The sequence below is a fragment of the Hesperophylax consimilis genome, chromosome 28, assembly GCF_061612785.1.
Source record: "Hesperophylax consimilis isolate HC1 chromosome 28, BYU_Hcon_1.0, whole genome shotgun sequence".
NCBI classification, from domain to species: domain Eukaryota; kingdom Metazoa; phylum Arthropoda; class Insecta; order Trichoptera; family Limnephilidae; genus Hesperophylax; species Hesperophylax consimilis.
The window spans coordinates 2,140,424-2,158,099 of record NC_142863.1 but is presented as its reverse complement, the minus strand read 5'-3'; the positions used below and the strand labels follow the sequence as shown (position 1 = coordinate 2,158,099).

Below are 17,676 nucleotides of genomic sequence, written 5' to 3'. Positions count from 1 at the left end.
TTCCGTCCATTACACCGGGCAGAGCGCTGAATATTGTTTTAAACGACTTCATCACTTGTGTCGTTAAGATTCCCACTTTATTTTAGAGATTTGATAGGGCAAATTCAACCTTGGGTATATCCAGTACACCAGGGCCGCGCATCGCATATTTTTGTGCACGGCTGCTTCACTTGCGCCTGTTTGCCTGATTCTGGCTTTATTTTAGGGTATTGTCTCGTCTTAAGTTGTGTCACGGTATATAGTGTCACGCCAGTTCACCGTTGTTGGTGTTGTATTGTGTGTATTGGTCAGGATGTCCTGTCGAAACGCCACCGAGAAACAGCATTTTGTGTTGCTCACGCCTACTTATTGAAACACGGAGAAAAATTACGAATAAAAAATATTGCCAATTTATTAAGAATCTCTTCGTATTATTCGCAATCCGGTTAAAAAAGGGATTGCAGGCCCTTAACGAATGAATTGATAGGTTTCCTAATAAACTTTAAATAAAATACCAATGTTTTGTCACGTTTGTACAGCATTCAGTATATTTTCATTCTTCAAGAGACGCTCAGATGGTTTGGACATGTAGAGCGGAAGGTGGAAAAAGTCGGGAATGTCCGAGGAAGACATGACACGACCAATTCGGAATAACAGAAGAGTATATATGAATATGAATGAAGCAAGGGGTATATCACTCCCAGGAAACGGTGTGATCAGTGTGATGGTTAGTTAGTTGGTGTCTATTGAATGTACAGGGATAGGGATGGGATGTAGCATGAACGTGGTGGGTAGGTACTGTAGGTAGTTACTCACTCTTCAGACCTCTGTGACGCGTTGTCCTTGTCCTTATGGGCCTGCCCCGAGCTGCACGAGTTGCCCATGCTTGCTGTTTCAGCTCCGACACATCATCTGTAAACAGCCCGCAATCCCGCACTGCTTCCCCTAGCGCAATAGCACAATAACAAACAAACAATGCGATACACTCCGAGCGTCCAACAACCACGACTCACAACAGTCGAGACTTGCCAACTGCGCGTAGGAACCTAATGCAATCTTGTTGTAATAGATTCCTCGCTCTGTATGTACAATGTACCAAACACACAATTTACAACACACCGGTCGCTGAAGAAACAGCAAAACTGTCAACACAGCTGAATTATCATATCACCATTATATTATTATTCTCACAAGATTATTTTTAGGTGTATAATGTATTAATGTAACACTTTTATTCAAATTTGAATCACAGAGACACTCGCTCTTCGGGAGAGAGACGCGATCGGCGATCCCCACTAAATATAGCCCTTATGTTTAAAGGTTAAATTAAAGCGAAGGTTTAAATTGAATAATGAAAACACGGAGAAAAGCGCTTTCTGCGGAGCGCGGGCGAGATCACTTCGCTTCTCTGTCGCCCGCCTCTGCGGCGGCGGGGTTTTGATTTATGCGCTGGCCATTATCGCGCGCTCGGGAAGAATTTAAACTATTTTCGAGTGTGTGTTTTCCACACAAGTGTCCTCTGGTCTAATTTTACACGCTACATCCTATGCCTGCCTGCTGGGCGCGCGCGAACCGGCGGCTGACGGCGACGGCTGTACGCAAATAATCGATGCGGCCACGAGCGGCGACAGCTACTAGCGGCGACTAGCGGCGGCGATACCGAGCTCTCTCTTCTCCTGCCTTCCCATCGCGCCCAACGAACAACACGACTGCGCCGGGGTGGGATACCCGAGAACTGCCAATTCCCCACAATCAGAATGGCATTCCTCTCAGAATTCTTTGCAATCAGAATTTCAACATAAAACCTTAGTCCTTAAACCTCTAGTCGAGAGCCTAACCACTGGACCGCGGAGGCCGTCATAGTTAAATAGTTGTTTCCAAGAGTAATTCACTTTAATTCAAGTGTTATTTTAATTAAAAATGCATTTGCGCAGCGGAATCGGCACACAACTCAATTATTACAAATAAATTGCATCTCTAATACAATATTTATTATGATAGCGACGTTACTGGAGGAATAATCTATTTTTAGAAACTGCAATGTCGTTTTTTGAACGAACAAAGATAAACTATTATTATTCTCAGTTATCGGTGTAAAGAAACGTATATTGTTTTTCAGAAAGCACTGCCAAAAATTATTTGATTAGCATTTTATTTTCGAAAAGCACTAAAAACCTGACTTTTATTAAAATTCCAAATGAAAAAATCCCATTAGGTTATTACAAAAAAACTCCCCAGATCTAGGGAAATTTCCCTATACATTACATCACCGAACTCATTATCATGGAGGGAAGTTATAATATATACTAGGCGGTACTTACCGCTAGCCGTACTATGGATAAGCACGAGAGAAGCTCGCCCGGAAAATTGTTCATTGTCCAAGTCCCCGCCTAGCGGGGAGGATTAGAACTACATTAGGTTCTTGTTGGATTCAAAACGCAATACATCATTCTTCTACGAATAAAATAGCTTCCCTGAAAAGATGACAGAAATACGTTATAGGCGTATTTGCGCCAAAAGTTCAATTTTATCTGACTTCTGCTGAAATTAATATACTCGTAATGTTTTAATATTGTGCGGGAGAAGTATTGGGAGAGGGATTCCAAATGGATGCTGCCAAGATTTTGTATGAACAAACGTGTACTTTATTGAAAGTAGAACCTCTGGATGTGAAATCTAAAAAAGTTAAATGAGACTGTAAAAAATCATTTCAATATTGAGTTTCTACCGATACCAAATTGTTTCAGTCATTTTTAGTTTTCTTTTTAACTCTGTACAGATCCCACTTCTATTGATTATTTTTTTCAGTGTCGAAACTATAATGTGATGTTTATTTATTGAGAAAAAATCTTGAGTAAGTATCTACTTACGAAAAATTATTTGTTCTCCAAGCCTTTAAAAATTGCTTTCGTTTTTTTTATAAAAGAAACGCTATTTTTGTGTGCATGCGGTACATGAATCCCAATCGACCGGAGCCAGTGAAACTATGGCACCCCTTATTCATTTATTAGGCACATCTATATAAATAGAGGTTACACAGGCCCGGCCATGTACAGGCGCAATTGTATCAGTGCGCTCCGGGCGCCGACTTGCCATGACGCCAATTAGCCAAGGAACCAATGGGCCAAGGAACCAATACGTAACACCTAATACCACAGCGCCCTTGAGGATTGTACTGGCGCCAGGCGCTGTTTGGCTCAGGGCCAGCCCTGGGTTTACACATATATTTTTTATTGTGCCTGTCTCACTAGGTATTGGATTGATGGATTGAAGTACCAACCTTTTTGTTAGAATGAAGAGCGTGGTAGGGAAAGGTAATGGGGAAGAGAAAGATTGGGAAGAAAGCTAAACTTTGAACGGTGAGAACAAGAGTTTTGTTCGTGTTTTTCAACTCTTCTCCTCGTAAAATATCAAACATAGTAAAAATATACCGAATATGATGTAAGTACCTACTAAAAACAATAGTTAGATAGACTCAAAGGCTTTCCAATTCAAATTCCGAGTATTTTTTCATTTTTTTACCTCACACCTAATAATATTATTCATTACCGCCTCCCTAGATAATGATGTTCTGATACCGGTAGATATATCTTCTATCTATCTATCTGTTTATATAAAGAAGCGTGTCTGTGGTGGGCGGACAACTGGCGGGTAACGTGGATTTGATTTTTTTTTAAATCTACAATTTTCTTCCAAGATTGATGAAATTTTGCATACTTTAACTTGAAAACAAGAGGGAGGTCATTGTCTACATGGGATTTCGAAAAACCACCCACTTACCTTTTCGCACCCTTTTAAAACAGAATTTTGATACCTACCTTAAAAATGAGTGGAAAATTACCATTTGATTTTGAAAAACTCTGCGTAAAGACCGGGCAACGTCGGGAATTTCAGCTAATAAATGTATAAAATAACTTGTAAAATCGACGAATTTACAATCGATAATATTTTTCGGCGAGTGAAATTGATTTTTAAATGTTGACTCCAAGGCTGACTCAAATTCTGTATTTGAAAATTTTTGGTCAATCTCACCAGCAAAAAATCAACCCCTAATAACAAAGTTTTTTTCTAAAATACATCTATTTTAAAATATCTTATAAAAGTTTAAAAAAATATATGAAGTCGACAACCTTGCCAAATATCGACTGACATTTATTTCGTATATTAACTGCTGTAATGTCATCCGATTTCAGAGAAATGCGTATATGTGAAAAATAAAAGTTGATAGAATGCACTGTCAAATTAATTATTTGTAAGATTTGCATTCATTCATTAATAATAATTTATTCCCAAAAGAAAGTTAAATTTCAAAAAGATGTATTTATTTAAATGCTTAAATATTTCAGGCACACGGACACGCCTACAACGAACTTATATCGGATTATAAACATCTCTTCAGTGGTATAAAGCTGTAATCATTTACCATGGAAAGTTAGTTTTATTTTTCCCTCCGCTAGTGTCGCATCGCAAAGAAAATCCGACACTTTGGGAAATCGCTTAGAGCTCTGCATTGTTATCCATAGTATTCCGCCAATCAAAATACAAACGACGCGCGCGAGATGGCCCCCGGGAAATATCACCAAGTACAAGATAATTACTTTCGCACTTTTTAATCGTTATTTAGTCCATCATATTATATTAATGAAAACGATACTTATGGTTATCTATTATTAATAATTCAGATAATTGACGATTGTTTCAATAACGATTCAGACAATGTTTTCTAAATTAATATTAACTTTGAGGTACATACCTAGTTGAAATCCAAATTATTTTATTCATCAATTCCACTTGTTTAAAATATATATTATGTACCAATTACTGTTACCATACCAGTACACACCTTTATTCTATGATTAACGGTGATTTGGTTGATGAATATTTTTATAAATTTTGCCTGGTACCTACTCATTTTTTTTAAGAAGAACAAATAGAAATGTATTTTACTGGCAGCACTTGCGAAAGAAAATATTTAAAAGCTTCAAATCTAAAACAATATTGAACACTGTTTTACTATCTAACTATAGAAATAAAAATGTGAATGTTTATTTGTTCAAAATCATAAATCTCGGAAAGTTTTTCACTGATTGTTTTGAAATTTTGACACAAAGTTGCATTCGAATACGCGTTTGTTATATAAATGTCACATGTGATGGGAAAAACATGCCTTTATGAAAAACAGCGCCATATGGACAAACATTTTTTTTTAATAGTGCCATCTATTGGGCATAAAAGCAAAACGCATTATTGTTTCTCTATCTGCACAGACAAACTAAGCCCCGGCAACGCGTGGTGGGGTACAGCTAGTTATTATAACATAATTAGTATTAGGATATTTGGTATAAGTATCTTGATAAGTATGATCATATTTGATTGAGTGGTTTATTTATTTATTTATATATACGCCTAAAAAGGCTTTTTACATAAAAGTGATACATGATGCAGTGTACATAGAATAATATCTGTATTATACAGGAGATACTGACAGTAAATAGATGTAATCCATTGTAAAGTAGGTACAAAATACCTACACAATTTTAAAATTGTGATTACAAGTATCATGAGAAAATATTAAGAAATAATTAAAAGAAGAAAAAACTACATATGAAGCAATATTAGTGCAACGTAAGAGTAACATAAAGTAAAAAAGAAATTACAACAACACTACATACAAGACAAAACCTTAAGGCGATGCCATACGTATAGTAATGCAAAATCATTTATTTCTGGTTTGAAAATTTGGTCGCCTAGAAATGTTTCAGATGCTTTAATTAAATACTGCGAGTAGAATACATCTTGGCCTTTGAAATAATTGAGTATTTTTTAGATAAGTCTTTTTATAAGCCCAGAAAAAAATAACGTATAAGGCCTATGGAAACTGCTTTAAAGCTCATTATCTCCTACTTACAAACCCATTTTAGATTATGATTTTATTGTATAATGTGGAAAATTATGTTATTTATAAAATGATCGAAAAAAAATTAAATATTTATGCCTGAACATCCACAAAATAAAATAAAAGGCACTTTTTGGCCATGTTTTTTTCTTGCATAAATCAAAACAGGCGGATGGTGTTAAGCGGGAATTTAAACCTTATCGCCATCTACGTAAGGGTTGTTATTGATAGCGGATCAATTTAAAATATTACACGACGTAGTGCATCGCCTTAAAACTAATTTACCAACGCTACTCTAATTTGTAGGATTCGACAAAGTGTTGGTATAGATTATGCTTAGTTCTATAAATGGAGTCAATAAATAAATCAATAGCACCCCCATACTTGTTGCCCAGATCATGCATCCTATTGGTCAGTGAGTGTGTCTGATAGTTGGTCGTGTATGTATTGCAGAAGAATGTTATATTTTGTCTTGTATTCCTAGTCGGCACATGGAATTTAACAGTGGCAACGATGGCAGGACTATCAATTAAGTTGTTAATGACTCTATTAATATATTAATATGGGTATATTCAAATACCCTGTAATATAAATAATACCTCCAACTTCTGACATTTGCCATACGTTCTGATGGCAGCATGCTAGCTAGCTATCTATCGGCGTGAGTTGTGCGCCTTGGTTTTCTTTCAAACAAAAACACTTGCAAGTTATACATTATTATATTGTAAGACGAATTGTTGGTTTGCGCCCGTAAACACATAATATGAATATGAATAAAAGGTTTCGTTCTTATAAAAACTCAATTCTTCCAAGAAATGCATATAAATAGAATATTGGATTGAATCATCGATACAATATTGTATTTGTATACCTTTCTTTAAAGAATTGAGTTTTTATACAAGCAAAACTATTTTTTTATGAAAAACTAATGTTTATAAGATAAGGTTTTAGGCATAGCATAAAGGATAACAAATAATAATATTTGAGAAGTCAAAAATATTTCACCATCAAATTTTATTTTTATTTTATTTTTTTATTTATTTATTTAGTACAGGTGATGATACAATGACACATGTATATATATACATAAAAATACTTTGACTGCCCAACTAGGAGGAATGAAGATATAATATGTCTCGACGCCATCTAGTGAGAAATTTAGCACTAACAAAGCCTTTCCTACAAAAATAAAGTTGGTTGTTTACAGGTGAAAAAAATATAATAAGTAGTAATTGTTGATTAAGGTACTAGTACATATTGAATTATCTGGTGGGTTGGAAATAAGCCGACATAGCTCAGTGGTTTCAGAGCACCTGACCGGACATCAGAAGGTACGGGTTCAATTTCCGTTGGCAGCATTTATTTTTATTCGGGAGATATTTTCAATTTGTATTGATATTTCAGCTGACTAATTATTTCTTTTTTCATTTTCATATTGCGTAAGTACTGGTGCAAACAAATAATTTGTTATAATATTGTAAAGCAATAACTTGCAAAAAGCGTATTTTAATAAATTAATTAAATTACAGCCATCTATAAACATGTAAATTGTAACGTTGTTTTTATTTTCGACTAAATAATATTATAAGGTATTTCATATTTATTGTAATCAATTATTTATTATTAATTCAATACATTTCCCACAATTTACTTTTGGGACATTTTTATCAAAATATAAACTAGGAAGTGTAAAACACTGCCACCAAGTACTAAATAAATTCAATTTACCACCATTGAAAGGAATATCAATATCAACATGCTACACTAGCGCCTCTAGCGGCCAGAGTTGTACATACTGCCAATATTTTACTGGAGTTGGACGGATACAGATGATACTTCAAGCTTTAAGGTCCTGCTAAGCCAAACATATGGCTTATCAGCAGGACCTGGTGCCTATGAAATAATAATAATATTTGGATGATTTGTATTGCTCCATTTTTGTGCAAAATCACCTCATGGCCTCATTAATGTTACATTTCTACAATGATCTATGTTATTACTAACTATAGACTAGTCAAACTGTTGTCAATTTATGTCGATTAGATTGCATCCACCGGTTTGTCGATCACTAATACAAAGCTATGTGTACAATACATTTGATTCATGAATGTGATGCTAGAATGTACCAATGATCTATGTTATTACTAACTATAGACTAGTCAAACTATTGTCAATATAATATGTCTAACAGATTGCATCCCCTGGTTCGTCGATCACTAATACAAAGCTATATGTACAATGCATTTAATTGATGAACGTGATGCTAGAATGTACATATGTTATTATTGTTATTTATTTATATTTTGTACAGGCAGATCATAACAGTACCATACTTACCTGGGAGGTCACTTGAGATTAACACTGTTTATTGTTTATTAGAGAAATTTAGATGCAGTTCGCACGCAGAGGACATAATTGGGACTTTCCGGTATTTATATTTATAATATGTATTAATGTTCTTTAATGAGCGTGTTTAGGAAAGTAAAGGAAATTTTATGCTGGGCGGTACTACAGTACAGGGTTTTGAACAGAATTCATCTTCCTAAATGTGATTCGTCCCTCTTATACTTCATGATATTCATCTTAATATCTACAAAAATAAAAATATGTATTTTATGTTTCAGAGAGGCAGATACTCTCAGTATCGCCGTGGTGAAAGACACCATTCTGAATCGGAACATTGCATGAAATGGCATCAATCGTGTTTGGTAACCAGGATTGATTCGTCAGGTACTGCCCAATTTCTTCTTCCCATCTCCTTCCCCTCATCCTCACAACATATCTTAATTGTTGACGCCATAGACCCACTGGCTTCGGGCAGTTGGGATTCTTGTGCGAAGTTAAAATATTCAAGCAAGGTTTCCTACTCCGCATTGCACGTGTTCCAGGCATGTTATAGGCAGGGCCGGCCCTATGCGGGCGCAATTGGAGCAGTCCGCTCCGGGAGCCAAATTTCCAAGGCCACATGGCGCTGATAATACCTAACCTAACACATTGTCCTTAAGATTATAGATAATTGGTTTATGAATAGGTTGTCGAACTGAACTCTATCGTACTGTGTTGTTCATTTCCCCACCATGGGGGCGGATAGACCCTGTTCCTGCATCCAGTAAGGTGACATTAATCCGGTGCGGCTATCCCACGAACCACGGGTGCCTCCCCCGGCATCATGAGCGGGCCTGGGGAATGTTTGCGCGAGCCCGGTCCCCTTCCGTCCTGCCTCCAGTGACCTGAGGCTCACTTCATTCCCTAGGATCTTTGGGAGTATCTCCCCCCCCCCCCTCCCCCCATTTACATTTCTTCGAGGGTACTCTCGGAAAACTGGCTAAGGGACGCGGGTGCTTGGGATCGTTGTGGCCAGGCCGCTTGCCACGCTCATTCTTGCCGAGACTGCCCCGTGATAGTGGGGTAAACTGCCCTCGACACGCGGCTTGTATATTTTTATGTTTCAATCATACTTCCACTTATAAATATTGTGCTCCTTATTTATTATTTAATTTTAGATACAAACCACCAGGCGAACACATTTCAGATGTGTTCTTATTTTGTGTTACTATTAATGTAAGTATGCATACATTATTTCGTACTAACAATCATGTATGCAGGGACATTGGAGGGTCTAGAATCGTTTTAAAATAAATTTAGCTTCTTTTTACAAAAAAAAATTAAAGTCCTGACGTGTGCTGCTAAGGAGGTTAAACAATCAGTTTCCTCACACAGCCGTCGGGAAAGGGTGGGTCCCCTCCAATGTCCTTAAGATTATTTTTCATAAAAACCACTACATAAAAATACAAACCATCGAAACAATATTTATTACAGTGTTCACCTACCTGGGCGTCTACTGGTTTTGACAAGGGGCGCCAAAATTTTACATGCGCCAGGCAGCGCCTGGCTCAGGGCCGGCCCTGGTTACAGGTGCAGTTCGTAAAGGGTGTTTAATTTATTAACCTTTGGAATGCGTAGGACCCGTAGTAATCCCGCAAAAAAAGTATGTTTTTACCTTCTAAGGCTGGCATAGTTCCGCGAGATGCACAAGAGGTTAAGTATGAAGTTTTTCTTCACCTTTTCTTTGGGCAAACAGCCTCTATGGACTACTAATGGCTTTGAAGTTTTTCGTAGGTTCGAACCAGTCTAAGCATGTCTATTATATGAATACATTATAGAATATGTATTTCTTTTGTAACAAATTCTTCCAAAGGCTTTGTCTAATTTCTAAGAATCGTGACCACGACTCAAATAGCCCTGATGAAGTAGATTCCTGCACTCGTCGCGGTCCTGCGCTGCTTGAAGAGCCAAGGATATCGACTTTCATCACCCCACCGCATCGGTAATTGGCTTCTGCTTGATGTGTACAAAATTTAAAAAAAAATTTTATGTGAATACCGCACAAAAGTCCTGTCCGTCTAGAGCCAGTGAGACTATGGCATCCCCAATCGGGGTATATTCTAAGAGATGGGAAGGAGATGGAAAGAGGAAGGTGGGGGAGTACCTGGCTATTCCAATCTGGTCACCAAACATGGCTAAACCCATTTCAATTCTGAATGGTGTTCTTACACCAGGGCGATACTAAGAGTTCTTGTATTCCACTCAAATACAACTCGCAATACAATATCACAAATAGTTGATAGTTTTAGATGTCTTGCTTTCTTAGAATCTTTGTCTGAAAAATATGCAACAACTTTTGCTACTCTTTGTATAGTTTCCATCGAATAAGGCTAATTTGGTCGCTTTAGATAACAGCTCACATTATGGTCCCATTGAAAGCGTTGTATCTCCCTTGCTGTCATGGTGAGAAATATGATCTAAACGGTGTTAGAAATAGAAAACACCACGCTTTATATTCTAATCTAGAAGTTAACCACAGCAGAATTAAAATGTGTGGCACCTCCATGATACCAAATCTGTTGCCGTAATTTGAGAAAAATTCATGAAATTTTTTATTAAATACTAGCTGTACCCCGCCACGCGTTGCTTAGCTCAGTCTGTCTGCAGATGGAGAAACAACAGCGCATGTTGCTTTTACGTTTACCTGTCACAGGTGACATTTATACATATAATGTAGGTATTTAAAAACACACGCGTATTCGAATCCACCGTTGTGTCAAAATTTCAAAGCAATCGGTGAAAATTTCGGAGTTTTAATATTTTGAACAAACAAACATTTATATTTATATAGATAGATTTTTATATGAAACGACAAAAGTGAGCTGACAACGTTTATAATACACTTTTCTAATAAAGTGTGCATGTGTTTTTCTTTTTGTTTGTTATCAGTAAGTTTTATTAGGTAACCCATATTTTAAAACTTTTTTATTTCATTGAAAATTATATTAAATATTATATGTTTATTTCTAATAATAAAATTTAAACGCGTATTTCATCTCCTTTCAAAAACAGTTTTTAGTTTTCAGATACATTCATAAATATTCCATTTATTTGGATTTTATTGTAAAGTGGAAATAGCGGAGACCTAAGGGGGATCAGCAACATCATCAGCTGTAGGTAGACTGATAGAACCTAAGCGTAAGCCAAATACTAAGTTTGGTGATCGCGCTTTTGGAGTATCTGGGCCCAAGGCTTGGAATAAACTCCCTCCGGAACTAAGATCCATAACAAGTCCAACAGAATTCAGGTCTAAACTAAAAACTTACCTTTTTAAGATGTCGTACCCTTAAATTAAATATACCATTCCAAGAAAAAGTCCAGTTATATTCAATTTTCCAATTATGTCCTAAATCCTGTATCTAAATTTCGTTAATAAACAATTAGAAAATGTTAATTATGTGTTAATCTCAAGTGACCTACCAGGTAAGTATTGTACTGTATAATAATAATAATAATAATAATTGGATAATTTGTAGAGCGCCGTTTTTGTGAAAAATCACCTCAAGGGCGCTGTGTATTATCTCCATAAATAGTTAAGTAATAACATAGATCATTGTAGAAATGTATTATAAGTTTGTACAGCGCCCTTGAGGTGATTTTGCACAAAAACGGCGCTATACAAGTCATCCAATTATTATTATTATTATTAACTAAAAATAAATAAAAGCAAATTTGACTTTTGATATAATTTTATTATAAATCGAGTTCAATATAAAAAGAACCATTGTACAATTAACTTAATAATTTATAATATATTTAAAACAGCAACGTTTTTGTTTACAGACCAACGGGACACACTTTAACGTTTTCAACTCAATCCTTCGCTGCACGTTTTGACACAATTATCATTTAATCATTTGACAATTCTTTTACATGGATCAACATTTTCAGAATTTAGCTGGATAAGTTCATATCATTTGATAAGATTTGTATGTTAGAAATTGAGAACTGCTAATTTTAATTTGAAGAAATCACATCTGCCAGCAGTTATAAACATCTTTTATCAAATTAAAACAGATCTTCATTTTGTCAAGTTAACTTAACGTACATGCAAAAGGTTACAAGTAATGTTTTGTTTGCATAACCATTAATAAATGTATGTTGGTCCAGAGAAGAGTAATTTCATTTTTAATTACCATTAAAGGAGTCTGCCCACAATCGGACGACATTAAAATGAGATAAATATTGTCGTTTTGCAGGTTTATGACATTGAAGCGGTCAATAGTTTGGATGACGTTGATCATAAGTGTCATCAATGTGGCCACCTTACAAATAAACAAACACGCATAGACAAGAGTGTGACTTTGTCTTGTTAGTATATAAACAATCCTCGACGCGTTAATCCTCGTCACTGGCCGCGTCTCCGTTGGTCTGTGCCGCGTCATTGTCCCCTTCGCCTTCTCCCTCTCCCTCGCCCACCACCCCGCCCATGCCCTCGTCCTCCTCCTGGTCCGAGTCTCCGGCCACCTCGGCGTTCTCAGCCTCGGCGCGCTCCATCTGGCGCGCCAGCTCGGCCTCGTCAAGAGCGGTGACAACCTTCGGCTGCAAACATACAATACAAACAAACAATGAACTAAGTTTTTTGCGTCAGATATTCATAGTTTTAATTGATGATTACATATTAGTTTCAAACATGTATGAACTTTTGTTTCAAACGTTTGAACTTTCATTTCGAACATTTGAATCTTCGATTCAAACATTGGAACTTTTTGTTTCAAACATTTTAACTTTCATTTCAAACATCTGAACCTTAGATTTGTCTATAATTCTGTTTTCAATAACAAATATGTACTGCAAAACATTAACTTATTATTAATTAATTAATTTTGTTTATCTATTCTAAATGAACTTTTATAATGTTGAAAGGTTTGTTTGGAACGTGACTTTCCGAACAATAAGAATCAACAGCATTAAATTTATTGTTTTGTCCTTGGGCCTAGTAAAATTTTGGTGGCGGACAATGAAGAAAAATATAATTGGAATGAGCCCAAAAAGGTGGGCACCTGTAATCTATGGTTTACGTCAACACGGTAAACAGCGCATCGATCTTTTTAACTCAAAACACTTCACCATTGGGTTGTGTAAAATGATTGGTCGATACGGGACTAGTTTTTAGTTACAAGATTTGAAAAGCCAGGTTGAAATTTGATGGATTATTCAAATTCTGAAAATCAACCCGTCCTATGAGTCTTTGAATGCAAAATACTTGGAACAAATATTTGAACCTACCCTAGAACTCGAACATCTAATCAAGGACCCAAAGACGGGAAGCGCTGGACAAGGTTGGACATGATGAAAGAATTTCAGATGACAGAACATAATGAGTTTACTAGTGTCCCAGTGGAAGTGACCCAGAGTTAGATCGAGGAAGAGGTGAACAGACTGTGAGGATTGGGGCAGGACGGGAAGGACTGAGGACTGCCTGGAGCGGAGAGCATTAGCGGAAGAAAAAGAATAACTGATTGCTTACCGCCATTTGAACATTGAAGACTCCTTTCTTGGATAAGATGACTTCTCTAACTTTATCTATGGCGTCCTGCAACGCTTTTAATCCATCAGCTTTCTCTGGAGTGGAAGTAGTCATTACTGGAAAAAACAAACAATGAATTAGAAAAGATAGTTAGTTAACAATACAAAACAAATCTAAAACAAAACTCTGTATGATTATTGATTGACACATTAATTTTCTTAAATACTTTTTCCCTTGCCTTTAAACTATACAGACAGGGGCGCTCTTAAAATTTAAAAAATGAGTGACTTAAATTATAATACTTATTATAATCCATATTGCGTCAGTTAGGTATGCTGTCCTTGTTCTAATGGTATAATAATGGAAGGTGTTCCGAGGAACTAGCGTCATTGATTCCTTCAGCACCGGTGCATAATCGGGAAATACGCCAAACGCACGCCCAATATATGTACACGGTTGAAATTTGTAAAAAAAAATGTATGTATATACAAAGATTTAAGGAATTTTTACATTCATTTATTCAGTTGGCCACAACAATCGGCAGAAGACAATAATAAAATGGCCATTTTTGAAAATGTATTCAATTTTTTCCCGAACTTGAAAACTTAACACATTTGAGCTGGTCATAGAGCAACACAACACCACTTAAATATGGCACGTATGTCTGTTTAGCGGGAAAGAAATAAGGAACGTAATTATGCTACAGCTACAGCCTGAAAAACTGGAACTGTTTCAGCAGAAGAGCACTTAACGGCAACTGTTTAAAATTTTTTTTTAAAATGAGGCTGGTCGGTGGCGCCTTCATTCATTTCCTGTAATTTTCCCCACTTAAAAAATTCCCAAGAATTTACCCATCACTAAATACATGTATTTGTGCGGGTAGTTGTAATTACCATAGAGAGGTGGAGCAATGAGATTGATCTTGATGGGGATCTCCTCGGAGGAGAGCGCCAAGCCGGCGGTGAGCGCGGCCTTGACGGCATCGATGCCCTCATATTCGTAGCACGCGCACTCAATGTCAGCGCGGATCTTGACCGCCTGTGAAGTGAGCTTGCGCTTGATGTTGTTCAGCAGCACCTCCTTGGTCTCCTCGTCCAGCCCGCACTCGGCCAGGATGGAGGGGTCCAGCACGGCCTGCTTGAAGAAGTCGTATGCGTACGCCTTATTGGCCTTGTACTTGTCCTCAAAGTGCCACGCCGTCTTTTGGTATAGCTCCTCCAGCTGCTCGTCACAAGAGTAGTTGAGTAGCTCAGCCACGTGGCGCAGGATGGAATTGACAGCCTTTGCCTTGGCGTAGCGCTCGTTGCATTTCTCCACATCCTCGGCCGACACGCGCCGCTTTGACAGATCTATATAACCTGAAATGGACAAATGCAAACAGTCGTTATATTAAGAAGTTGATACGTTTTTTTTCAAACAAAAACACACTTTTTCGGGTTACGGATAACCAGAAATTATTTCAATACTTAATACTACCACCATTATAATGGAAAATGTTTCTTGTGCAATGATGGAGAACTTAGCGAAGGAATTGAATTCACTACGCCTGGGTGGGAAACGGACTCATTCAGGCACAACCGCTCTCTTATACTAAAGGTTAAATTTCTGTATCTGAGATCATTCGTTATATACATAGAAAAGAGAAACAAAAGGGAGATGTGACATGGAAACGTGCCGACTGTCGCTGCGCTGCGCTACCGACTATCAAATTGAATATCCAATGAAAGTTGAGTTTTTACTGTGCAGGTTGGAACAAAGGTGTGGCGCCACTGTGCATAGATGTGAATTGCAGCAGTATGGGTGAATGATGTTGGCGGCTCGCATTGTGTGAGTTTCATATTTATAATGGTTCAGGCCCATCTCCCTTGTTTTTATTGTCTGTCTACGTTTTGAGACGACTAAAATTTTCTGTGTAATTAAACAAAATTATCATTTGTATGCAACAATGGGTTGTAGGATCAATGACCTTTTTCTCTCAGAGCATATGAGGTTGGGTTAGGTTAAGTTTAACAGATTATAATTCATGACAATTATGATGTTGAAAGAAAAATAAAACTATGGTTAATCAAACAATAATTGTTAATTCCTACCTTTTTCTTTGTCCACCCTAATGACCACCACAGGTTCTGTCTTTCCAACTCTGATCAACTTATTGATGGAACGGATTCTTCTCCTGGACAGCTCGGAGAGCAGGATCATACCCTCGATGTTGTTGTACTCCAGGAGGTGGACGTACGCCCCCATCTCTGCGATGGAGCGCACATTGATCATCACTACATCCTCCACTTCCGGATATTTCTCCTTGTAAAACCTACAACTGAGCGGCATCTGTAATGCAGAAAACAAACTGTGATGTATCACTTCTACATAAACATCTAGGTCTGCCGGCCAGTCTGTGGACCTCATTAATTCCGCTTGGGAATGAATAGATCAGGCATTCGTTGAACTAAGCTTCGGTCACGACACTCTTGAGGAGTTGTTTGCCCTGATGGAAATTGAAAAAACCGCTACATGGCTTAATCTACCAAAAATTCAATCGTTAAAATTCTTTTTGACATGATAATGTTCATATCCGGTAGTACAAAAATTTCCAATGAACAAAACTACAAATTTCATCACTAAATATTCGAAGCGTTGACATGTTTAACCTCACATAATATTTGTAATTTTTAGGTCTTTTATACAAGTTTAATACATTTAATGCTATTGAATATTAGACTGGTTGAGTTATATTTAAGTAATTTGTATTCAGAATTCACTAAAATACAACATAAAAGCAAAATAACACCGAAAATGGAAACCTGTCACCAGCCGACGGTTTGTTAAAAACAGGTGTAATGATGCGGATTTTGCCCGTTAGAGTGTTAAATAATTAAGGAAACAATCATATTTAAACTATTAAGGGCTGCAAGTTATAAAAGCCACGTTAAAATTAATAAATTCACACAATATTGCTACTCACGTTGCAAGATTTGACAAACGCGTACTGTGTTGCTACTAAAAGAATTTGTTTATACAGTGTTGCCCGTGAGTAAAATACGTTTTCCTCAATCGCCCGTTCACAAACATATTATTAGGGATACCAGTGCAAAATATATCTCATTTGAAATATTTTATGAGAAAGAGGTTAAAAATAATCAAAAACAATATAATTATTCAAAAAATGTATTCATTGCAAACATATTGGCATGATTTTTTTTTAATATCATTGTAATAAACATTTTAATAAACTAATCGCAAATAACATGATAAATCTCAGAATAGTTTATAAATGTTCCTAGACTTTAATTACATAATTTGACAGCAGCTGTGGACCATGTCGACTCTATTTCTAATATTTAAATGGCTAATCAAACATCATTAAAGTACATTTTTTCTTGTTGACGAAAGTATAGTAAAAAGTTTTTAAAAAAATACTCTTAAAATCCACACTGAACCGAAGAAAAAACCATCGAAGATTCTTATTAAAAACAGGGAAGGAATTACGACTTTCTACTTTGACCCGATAGAGAAAAATCATTCGCCACATGAAAACGGGTTTTTTCTTTATATAACTCATTCTTATGTGTTTTGTATGTGAACACCGCACAAGAGTCCCAACTGCTTCCAACCATCCGGAGCCAGTGAGACTATGGCATTCTTAATTGGGGTATGTTGTGACGCTACTCCCAAAGTAGTGAGGAGGGAAAGGAGAAAGGAAGTTGGGGAAGTACCTGGCTATTCATATCTGGTCACCAAACACGACTAAAGCCATTTTAAGCAATGTTTCCATTCTGAATGGTGGTCATAGACCAGAGTGATACTGAGAGTATCATCCACTCCTGTACGTGCCGCAAATATGCCATATATTATTTGAAATGATTAATTTGTGAAATAACAAAAATAATCAAATAAAAATTACTTGCGCACGATGACATTATGTTTAGTCACTAATTTAATTTTTTTT

General features: G+C 36.7%; 2 protein-coding genes across 2 annotated transcripts in view; both read right to left on the bottom strand.

The window, feature by feature from the left end:
• Positions 1-1,608, bottom strand: part of LOC149410016 (NACHT domain- and WD repeat-containing protein 1) — a 113,668-nt gene extending 112,060 nt beyond the window's left edge. Inside the window, exon 1 of the mRNA XM_089648695.1 lies at positions 796-1,608. Within this exon, the coding sequence (XP_089504821.1) occupies positions 796-863 (68 nt within the window). The 5' untranslated portion in view covers positions 864-1,608. The remainder of the gene's footprint in view (positions 1-795) is intronic.
• A 10,323-nt stretch (positions 1,609-11,931) lies between these two features.
• eIF2alpha (eukaryotic translation initiation factor 2 subunit alpha) lies at positions 11,932-16,771 on the bottom strand. The gene is made up of 5 exons (XM_089648811.1): positions 16,693-16,771; positions 15,821-16,058; positions 14,624-15,088; positions 13,731-13,846; positions 11,932-12,802 (listed from the first exon to the last, which is right to left on the bottom strand). The coding sequence occupies exons 2-5, from the start codon at positions 16,056-16,058 to the stop codon at positions 12,599-12,601; spliced, it is 1,023 nt and encodes a 340-aa protein (XP_089504937.1). The 5' UTR covers positions 16,693-16,771; the 3' UTR covers positions 11,932-12,598.
• Between the last annotated feature and the right edge of the window lie 905 nt (positions 16,772-17,676).

What these genes read in the sequence shown, in the direction of transcription:
- eIF2alpha (XM_089648811.1), bottom strand. Translation starts at nt 16,058, where the DNA reads ATGCCGCTCAGTTGTAGGTTTTACAAGGAGAAATATCCGGAAGTGGAG. An exon ending in TAGGGTGGACAAAGAAAAAG is followed by an intron (nt 15,089 to 15,820) that starts GTAGGAATTAAC and finishes TGTCCATTTCAG; the next exon opens with GTTATATAGATCTGTCAAAG. An exon ending in CATTGCTCCACCTCTCTATG is followed by an intron (nt 13,847 to 14,623) that starts GTAATTACAACT and finishes TGTTTTTTCCAG; the next exon opens with TAATGACTACTTCCACTCCA.